We start from the raw sequence: 10,881 nt of genomic DNA on the forward strand, positions 1-10,881 counted from the left end.
TGTTTGTGTTTGCTGTTTTCCTTCTATGAAGTAATATTGTGGGGTTTTATTTGTCCCATTCAACAGGTTGCTTTAGCGATGTTAGTCCAAACTTTTGACCCTGGCTGAAATATCCCCCCCAAAAATATGAGATGGATTTTATTTAATTAATTTTGCCCTTAGAACTGGCTTCATTCTTCACTGCATAGATTCAACAGGTTGCTGAAAATATTCCTCAGATTTGGGTCCACGTTGACGTGATGGCATCACACAGTCATATTTGTCTGCTGCACATCCGTGATGGAAATCTCCTGGTCCACCAAACCAAAGTGCGCTGGCTTGAGATCTGGAGACTCTGCAGCCCATTTGAGTACAGTGAGGTCACTACATGTTCAAGAAATCAGTTTGAGATGATTTGAGCTTTGTGACATTGTGGCACTAAACAGCACCTACTGTGTTTTTCTGCTACTACATGATGGTTCAGAGATGCTCTTCTGCATACCTTCATTGTAACAAGTGGTTAAAACCAAGGTGTGTAAACCTGTATCCAGTGGTAAACTGCTGCTCATGGCTAGAACTGAAGGTTATAAGTTAATTATGTTTGCATTTGTACAAGTGGCTGTTTAGTGTGATTTGCACATGATGGCAGCAGGATTACAATCTTCTGAATTTTGCTGTTGGGAGGAATCTTGACAGCTATGGGATGGATTCCCATCCAATTTGGTCCAAACACACGTGCACCTCTGAGGATGAACCGCAGCAGCTTTGATGTTCCCTTAAACCTGTCTGCTCTGCCACCATCTCATTAAATGAGCTGAATTTTTAAAGCTTGAATGATTTCCATGTTTAAAATCAGTTTCATTCTTCCTGTCGGTTTAAGCTAGGACAGCTAACACTGTAAATATTGACTGTATGGTCATTTTGAGCCTAAAGCCTGACACGAGCTAGCCAGGCCAAAGATGCTATTGTTTCATATAAAATAATAGAAAATTATATAGTGGAATCAACTTGAATTAATAAAATTTACGTAGAGAAAATAAACCCCAGGTTGTTGATGCTATTGTGCTTTCCTTTATTTCATAAAATGCAGACTGACTGAAGCTGGATTTGGAATAAGAGCACACAGGAATGGGTTGATTTGTAACTGGTTAAGAGTGTAGTTTATTTTCTTGTTGCATGCTTACGTGAGAGGTGAAACCTGCTCTAAGTACCGCCCCTTGTAGGCGGGGCTGGGTTGTTGCCTAAGGCGTTTATATGTAAGTGGTGTGTGGGCGTTTGTGCACACCAGCTGGTTTAGTTATTCATGTACTTACTGACATATGTACTTGCTTACTTTTGCGTGGGGGGATCTTGGTGATACAGTTTGATACGTTCACACGTTGTCCAGTTTTGGAGTAAAAAAAAAAAAAAAAAAACCTTTGCAGAATTGAATCCCGGTGTTATAATAGAATATTTATTTGACAAAATTAGCAAAAAATGACCAAATACAGGTGAAGGTTGCAAGAAAGACAACTGAATTAGAGCCAGAAACCTCACTTTTTAACAGTCATGCACCGTAAATAAAAAGCTTCTGATTTTGTGTTATTTTTAAACATTTATTTATGGTTGCACATGTACAGCTCGGGTTCAGGAACATGTTCAGAGATGCTCATCCAGATTCACTTCCACAAAGTTTAACAGTTGCACAGAGATCAGAACAGTTCGCCACGTGAGTCAGATTTGGTTCTTAGCAGGGTGAGATTGGTATAGGAAAACAGTCATTTTGGTCACTTTAACAACAACAACAAAAAGTGAGAGGATTGTCCTCAGCAGAAGTGGGCGAGGTCGGTCTTCCCGCAGCCCACCTGACAGCACATGTTGGCCAGGAAGATGTTATTATCCCGTTTGGTCATCTCTGAGCTCAGACTGCTGAACTTCTCCAAGCTGCTCTGCTCCCCTGTAGGCAGAACCGGATGAACAAAACACATCAATGAACACCGAGTGTGGAGGTTTTAGAATTAAAGCCTTTAACTTGGTCCTCGGCAAACGTCTGTCACATTCATAGTGCAACTTTACCCTTACAATCTGAATTTAACTGTGCGGGAAACTCTGTTCACCTTACTTTAAACAGGACTTCCAGTAAATGCTTTCTATAGCAGTTCATTTTAGCCGACAGTGTTTCACAGCAAGTGCAACTGATGAAGCACTGCTTTCAGACGCATCCTGTGTAATACGTCCATGTTCCCTTTAAATAAGGAAGCTGTAAATGACTGCACGGACGAGCTCGGTCTTATTTGTCTTCTTCAGTGTCACTTTACGCTTTCCGATCAGCACGGCTGACATGCTAACTGGGTTTATTTGTGTGGTATATTAGAGAGGACGCCCGGGGAACCGCCAGCTACAGCATTTGATCAATGAGATGCTGACTCCTCTGGCAGATTGTGCATCGATGAGTTGGGAAACACCTGTCTGGAGCCCTGCGCTTCAGCCAGTGGATTAATAACATAACACATGAGGTGTAGCAAAGAAAAAAAAAAAAAAAAAAATGGCAGTCTGGTTAGAAAGCACAAACTTTAGCTTGAGTTTCATTTAAGCTACATAAGCAGATACAGAAGAAGTACTGTGCGGTATATGGTGGCAAACTGTACTGAGATGGTAACCGGGACTGACAACATGCCATTTTTTTTTTTTTAAACTGATATAAATGACATATTTCTATTTTTTTTTTCTTGAATGTGGTTACACCCTCACCGCAATGTAAATACAATAAATAAAAGGGAAACAAAGGGTAAATACACAGTTTGTTATTGACTTTTTCTGCATCGTTCTTTCTTGAAGAAAGTCTGAACCACAAAACTACAGAAAGAAATTCGGTTACTAAAAGCACAACGCTTCTGTCCCCGTCTGCTGTGCGAAATGATTAAAAGCAGAGTTTTCTCACCATCCACGTCTGGCTCGCTGAAGAACCTCCTCCAGCGGGACGCTCCACAGGTGTAGGAGATGGCATTGATTAACTGCTTACCGCACAGCTTCATTGCCGTCACATGCGCTCTCACCTGATCCACACACACCACTGCGCACAAAAGCAGAGGCAAAACCACCAGAGCGCGCATGCTGGATATCTGACTGTTGCTCTTCCAAGCCCACCACAGCTGTTCTCTGTTGTTTGGTTGTCTGTTATCCTACCAGCTCTCTTGGTTATTGATCAGCCGCTCGCATCCTCCTTATATTAGATACAATCCACCTTTCACTTCATTGATGCCGAGTGTCTTTCCACCTCCCTCTAACCAGCCCTAGCCCATCCCAGTCTCTCTCTCTCACTCTCTCGCGCTCTCTCTCTCTCACACACACACACACACATACTCACGCACGCACACACACACACACACACACACACACACAAACTTGTTGTGCTTCCGGTTATCTCCACCATCACCATTTTCAACCATCTAAATAAGAGTTATGAGCATGAGCCTTTTACAACTCGACCGGCAATCACATTAGCAATGGTGCAGCCCCCCTCAGCACCCCCCCCCCCCTTGATTACCCATGATTGCACTGACCTTCACTGCTCTGCATGGCTAATTAAGGGATGCAAAGTGATTCCCCCTCGAGTCAAACAGATGTTTCTTATGTTTACGACGCTCTGATGGCCCGTCTGTCTTTGACTTTACAGCAGTTTGGGTCATACAAGAGGAAAAGAGTCAATGTTGACAGTCCATCATGCGGTCATTACGGCGCTGCTGATGGTGCGATGTGACATTTCAGCTCGATCATTAACAGCGGAGGATATGAAATTATGTTAGATGGGCATGATGCGTAGTTATAGCAGCAGAAAACAAAAACAAAAATTATTCAGACACATATAAATATTTTTCAAATAATAGAATCAAGCAGTATTTTCTAACCCTTAATCTTTCATCCAAACCAAACCAATGGTTCTGTCTGATGAGCAATTCCATAATAGCAAACTCGCCCCTTTATTGTTTTGCAGGATACATGGACATACAGTAACTATAATCGCAGGAAAAACCAAAAGTTTATCCACGAAGTTGGTGTTTTGACCTTGTTCAAGAACTACTAACCTTTCTTTTTCCAACTCATTAGGCTGGTAACATCTTAGAGAGGCAGCGTTTCACCAATCTGCAAAAATGCATCTTTCTACAGTACAAAAGATAATAAAAAGATTGAGAGAATCTGGAATAAAACCAAAACAAAATAAGGCCGCAAATCACTATGTCATGGATTTGCTGTGTGGCAGGCAGGATGTGGACTCAAATGCAGGACTCAGCGCACACAGGGACAGAGAGGAAGGTTTAATTGTGCTGTAGCAAAACTTGGACATTACAAAAGAGGGAAAAACAAAACCTAAGAAACTAGGAACTAGAACACTGGGAGTTACGAGGAGACACGGAGATCACTCACAGCACATGGAGTGGTGATGGTACGATGCGACAAAGAGCAAAGGAAAACACAGGGCTACAACACACAGGGGAGTATCGAGGGAATGGGAAACAGGAGGAGAGCACAGCTGGGAATAATCAAACACAATGACACAAAGGGGAAGCAAAACTTTAAAAAGCACAAAAAAAAAAAGCGCTGAACACGAGACTATCAAAATAAAACAGGAAACTAGAGAGCACAATAAAGAGGACCAAAACCATGAATAACAACAATCAGAGAATATAAATTGACCAACAACAGAAAACCCTGGGTGACAGACCCAGTACCGTCACACACTATTGCGTGAGCCTTCAGGTCGCACTGCAGTAAAAATAGGCATGATTCTGTCATGGGAAGATGAAGCCACGTGTGAAGATGATCCATAAACCTGCCATCCTTGCTGGGCGAGGCAAATAGACTGTGGTAAAGTGAAAAACGGTTCTGTTGTCAGATCAATTGAAATATGAAATTGTTTTTAGAAAACATGGACGACACATCCTCTGCACCAAAGAGGAGAGGGACCATCTGGCTTTTCATCAGCACTCAGTTCGAAGTAGGTACGGTAAGGAGTGTGTTAATGCCCATGAAACAGTCAACCTGAACATCTGGAAAAGCAACATCAGTGCTAAAAGCTATGTACGGGTTTTAGAGCAACATGTGCTGCCATCCTTCAGGGAAGGCCTTGAATATTTCAGCAAGTATTCAAATCGAAGCATCTTGATATGTTTTTAGATTTGCACATTGCTGCATTCTGTTGATTTTCACATTTTACACAGCGCCCAACCGTTTTGGGAATCTCTTGTGGTTGTAACTATGGTTGTACAAAAAGTAATGAAACTGCAGCTTTACTGTCCCTGACATGTAAATCGGGATATTAAGAAACAAATAGCGATGTCATTTGTGTGCACGCGTCGTCACACTGATTACATAAGCTGGATTCTGTCTGTCACAGAGCGCTGAGATTTACTGCAAATCATAAAGGTCACCAGTGTATGTCGGGGTCAGGCAGCCTGCTTTGCTTTGTATATTCTTATTTATGAGGCTATTTATCTGTCTTCTCCATCTTACTTAGAATATGTTATTGTTGTTATATGTTATTCTATTCTATTCTATTCTATTATCATCGATGATTGTACTGCTGTCTGTCTTATAAAAGGGATTTTGTTTTTAATCTTTAGAGTCACATTTTTCTGGTTGAATAAAGGCTTAAAAGAAAAACCAACTCTATGTGCTCAAAACATCGTGGACACAGTGTAGCTAAACTTTAAGACTGGGGCTGTTTTATATCACAATATATGATAATATTTCACACATTTCCAAGTTTGTGGCAGCAGTTGTGGAGAAGTCATTTCCTGTTGAGCCTTCAGAGATACTCGTGCCTGTAACATCAGCTGCTGATTTAACTGAAACTGCAACAATTGAGATGAAATGTCTGTCATCACCACCTATTGGAGATATTAAAAAATATATATGTCATAAAATTAAAAAAATCTACATTTTTAATTAATATAATTTAATAACAAATATTGCTATGTGCAATATCTTTTGAAGGTTAATATATTTGCCTCTACATTTAACTCACAGCTGTAGTTGTAGGTGTGCAACTAACATTACGAGGTATCAGTGCACACATGTAAAGGACAGGTGGGGTTTGAACGTCCGTGCCTTTCTCTCCATCCAACCAATCAAAAGTTGCAGCCCCAGTAACACATGATCATCTAAAACTTTTCTGCTGTGCAACATTTTATTTTATTCTATTTTAACATTTTTTAACTTTTACTTTACTAATTGATCCCTGAATTGTTTCTAATGCAGCATTTTTTGGATGATTTGTGTATTTTACTTGGCATTTCTCAGAAACGTTGCGCAGAATCTTTGTAACAATAAAAACATGACTTCTATGTTTACTTTAAAGCCCGAAAGGAAAATGTGATGTTTTCAGATTACATCTGATTTAATGGGATTGTTCATATCTCACGGAGACATTCAGTCGCCCTTTTCTCTGGGAACTAAATTTTACAAAGGGAGCCACTAGATAAGCGGATGAAGCAGACATAAACCTAATTGGCTCAGGGAGACTGCATCTTTGGTCTATGTGAACCTGTCAGACAAAAAGCTGACCTCAGCAGTGTCCTGAAGGTAAAGCGCCCGGAGGGTGAATTCTAGTGTATTTGCTATGTGAGCCAACCATCAGTCGCTCGTGTCACTGACTGTAAAGGTTTACAATTGCTGAAAAAAAATGTTATAAGACCAGCACAAGTGCATTAACATACACCCGGGAGGCTGAGAGAGAGCTGTTAGTTTAAAAACTTTGTTTTCAACGCTTGTTCCTGAAAAGAAATATAGAAGACAAAGATTAATAATAAGGGCAAGTACAAACAAATAATTATTGTATTTCTGCACTCATAGCGTTTTCCAGTTTTCTGTTAAATTATCACAGAACAATCCTGGACAACCTCCCTCCTCTCTGAGCTGAACCATCATCTGTCCATGTTTGAACCTGTGCCCAGAGGACTGAGTCTCGCAACTTTAATTTGTTACATTTCATTGTTTAACAACATTATTTTTAAAATTAAACATTAACTTTTAACTTCATATGCATGTTCTCATGTATTTTACACCTTTGACTGGAGCAGCGAGTGCTGCCTTCAGTTATCACTGATATGAAAAGGCCCACGTGGTTTATTATATGTTTACACGTCATGCAAATTATCAACGTCATATACAAAAAATGCACAGTTTTACTTCTACATCCAAAAATGTGCTGATTTGGAAGAAGAGAAGAAGAAAAGAGGAAAGTCTTTGTGCTTCTGTGTAGAAGAACCGTTACAGTCTTCCCTCTCACACAGTCACCTGTTGGCCGTCCTGTACTGAAGCTGGAACTGGAAAAGTCTGTTTTCTCGGTTTTTTTAAATACATTTTTTATTGGTAAATTTTTATGTAACAGGTGAGTGAATATATAGCATGACTCAGTGAGGAAGAGAAGTAATGTCAATATGAAATGGCTCATTAAAAATGTTTTTTCCGGCCATTGAACCTTCACTCGTTTCCACTCGGGTGCCTCGGCCTTTTCATTTTACAGGAAAGATTTCCTGTTTTCAGCTCGGTAAAGTCTAAACTCAGAACTTACACAACATTTTCACATGTGAGGTAAAAATTTGTGAATGTAATGCAAAATTTAGCAGAAGAGTACATGCAGGACTTTTGACTGTTTCAGCTGTTTCAGTTGTTTTTAGTAAAAAGAAAAAAGAAAAAAGAGGAATGGATGACTTTCAGTTTAGGGTGAGGTCTGCAATAAACACCTGGATGCTCTTATGACTCAACGTGTACGCTCACCCACCGTGTCGTGTCTTTCTCAAATACATTTTTTTTATTTAGACGCAGCAAAAGCTCAAAAAATGGATTTTAGATTTTCCCTAAAAATCACCACAAAAACCTGTGATTTGGTCTCAGTGGGAAAAATCAAATGTACTTTCGCGTTTGTTTAGTGCGAGGTGAGAACACACTCGCTTTAAGTCGACATATTTTCTTTCAGTTTTATTTTTGCTTTAAACGTATTCATTGCTACAAGCATTCTTCTTAAAAATTGCACTTGCACATGAATAAAATCTCTCATACGTACTTCTTCCTGTTTGTCTCTACATGAGGGATGTGGAGGAACCCTGCAGCCAAAGCTAGCTCATATGGGTTCGTTTGTTCTTTGAGTTTTTTCTGTTTTTCCAGGTTTTATGAGCACACAGAAACGTCCACCAAACCTTGTGACTGAGTCTGAATTATTTCTGTCAGAAATCTGATAATAACAGAAATGAATGAATTTTTACATAAAAATAGTAAATTGTCCTTCCTGTCAACAGCTGCCAAAGTGAACATACGAAACAAACAAAGAACAAAAAAGTAAAAACAACAAGTTAAATACAACTATTATTATTTATATATTAGTTTATTAGTTAATTATTAGTTATTATTTATCAGTTTTTAGTCACAAATAGTCATAAACTTGTACATTTTGATGCTGTTGTATGATCTTGTTCTCTTTGCATTAATAATGGCTCAGTATTTTACCCTCATTAATGTGTGGTTCATACAGAATTTTAGTTATGAGGATAAAAATTAAATATGTGTTGTATGTGTAAAAGCTGGATTAAGGTGAGCAGTTATAATCATAATACTGATTTTCAAGAACAAGGGTGACGTGCAGAGAAAGGTAAAGCTGATGACTCATCATGAGTTGTTGAAACTAGAAGCTAAGGAGAGATGTGATGTTGAGTGAGCAGCAGTGCAGCTTCATGCTGAGAAAGAGCACTACAGACGTGATGTTTGCTTTGAGAGGTCAGAAGGAGCTGCACTGTATGTTTGTGGATCTTGAGAAAGCAAACGATAAGGTGCCAAGAGAGGAACTGTGTCTGTGAGGGTGCTGCAGGACACGTATGAGGACTGTGAGACAGTGGTGAGGTGTGCAGTAGGAGTTGGGTTTAAGGTGGGGGTGGGATTACATCAGGGATCTGAGTCTTTCTTGTTTACTGTGGTGATGGACGGGCTGGCAGATGAAATCAGGCAGGAGTCTCTGTGGACTGTGATGTTTGCGCACAACATTGTGATCTGTAGTGAGATTGAAGGCAGGTGGAACGGAGTCTGGAGAGGACCTCAGAGGAAGTTCACGACTGTAGTGACGAACAACATGTAGAGGGTTGGTGCAGTTCTAAGGATAGATGACAGCCTCGCCTCTCAGACGTTTACACCAGCAGATGTAAGGAAAGAACAACCTGCATCATGACAGGCTCCACCCACCTTACGCATTGACTGTTTCCCCCACCCTCCTCCCCTCCCCTCGGGCCGGAGGCTGTGCAGTATCTGGTCCAGCAGGCTGAAGAATGGACACAATTAGCATTCTGCACTTTTAATGGACTTATTGACTAAGCTATTATTATTATTATTATTATTATAAGTGTTTTTATTATTTGAATTCGGTCATTACTCATTCTAACATTCTAACCTATGAGCACTCAGACCTGAGTACTTCTCTGTCATGTTTCTTCATGATGAGTGACAATAAAGAACTTTCAACCTTGAAACTATTTTGTTCAGTTCAGTTTTATTTTAATACTCTTCAAGGTATTCTCCTGAGTTTGTCTGCTACCTCAGATTTATTCTTGCGTCTGTGTTCCCTTTATTGAAATTCATAAGAAGATGAAAATGATAACGTACTGTGACAATCACAAACATTTTGTCCCCAGAGCCTCATGGGTAGTTAGGATGGTTGTAAACTGACAGAAGTTCCTAATTTGAAAAGGTAAAGGAAAACATAAATGTTTCATTGGAGTGACTTTGACATTTATATTATAACACAGCCATCTTTCTGTCGTTTTAGGCTAGAGTAGGAAAAAGTTCACGTCACAAAGACATATCAGACCAGTTTCACCATACAGTAAAATGAACTGGTCTTCAAGTTCATTTACTCAAAAGACAGGTTTTCCAGGCACTGAGTAGTCAAATAAGACCTCTCAAGCAGCCACATCACTGGAATAACCCAGAGAATCAAAAGTGAATATTATTGTCCAGAATTCACTCTCTGTTCACAGCGTTTTCTTTTTCTTCACACAGTTTTAAAGCAAAACTTCTAACAAACACAGGTGAGAATTATACTTAGAAAAATTTGATGAATTTCAACTATAAAAAAAATGATTCAGTCCTTGTGAGTACAGCCAAAAGTCAGAAATATGTCAGAATCAGAATCAGAATCAGAAAGACTTTATTTATCCCCAAGGGGCAATTAAGATACAACAGAGCAGCATGATGATGAAGATAAGAACAGCGCATAAACAGGCAATAAGAGCGAGATAACAAATACACAGAATATACAGTATATACACAGTTTGACTGAATAAGTGAAGAAGTAACTATAAGTGAATAAAGTGTCAGCAGTATAAGAGTATAGAGTAGTTATAGTAGTTATGTAGTCATCATACATTAATTACTATTTTCTGTTCCTTTTTTTCTATGCATTGATCATTTTTACACTAAAAGATAAAAAAATCGAAAATATTCACAGAATATGTGACATATTACGTTCACATTAAAAAATTATTTACAACCTCGTCTTTTTAGAATTATTATGCAATTATTAAATAATTATTATCTACATATCCATGCTTAGATTTTATCACAAAACAGTTTGTACATTTCTCAATGTGCATGTTTGATGTATATTTTTTCATTGCAAAATATTAAACACATGTCAGTGTGCTACATACTGAACTTACATGACAGAAACAAAGTATCGATACTATCACTCTCATACTGGTGTCGATACTGTTGATATTTGGATAGACCCGCCCACCTCTACTCACTTAATCAAGTAACATTGTTATGTTGTTTGGATTTCATTCATGGCGATTGTTGTTAAAAGAGCCAGCTTTGTGACAAATCTCATCCATATTCTCTGAGTCAAAACTGCCCCCTGCTGCTGCAGTACTCCTCCGG

At 39.2% G+C, this 10,881-nt stretch overlaps 1 protein-coding gene across 1 annotated transcript; it reads right to left on the bottom strand.

Moving 5' to 3' along the window:
* Nucleotides 1-1,418: 1,418 nt before the first annotated feature.
* insl5a (insulin-like 5a) lies at nt 1,419-3,247 on the bottom strand. Its single transcript, XM_003445049.5, has 2 exons — nt 2,900-3,247; nt 1,419-1,915 (listed from the first exon to the last, which is right to left on the bottom strand). Exons 1-2 carry the CDS (start codon nt 3,069-3,071, stop codon nt 1,785-1,787), a joined length of 303 nt encoding a protein of 100 aa, XP_003445097.1. The 5' UTR covers nt 3,072-3,247; the 3' UTR covers nt 1,419-1,784.
* Nucleotides 3,248-10,881: the final 7,634 nt, after the last annotated feature.

The sequence above is a fragment of the Oreochromis niloticus genome, linkage group LG17 (genome assembly GCF_001858045.2).
Source record: "Oreochromis niloticus isolate F11D_XX linkage group LG17, O_niloticus_UMD_NMBU, whole genome shotgun sequence".
NCBI lineage: Eukaryota > Metazoa > Chordata > Actinopteri > Cichliformes > Cichlidae > Oreochromis > Oreochromis niloticus.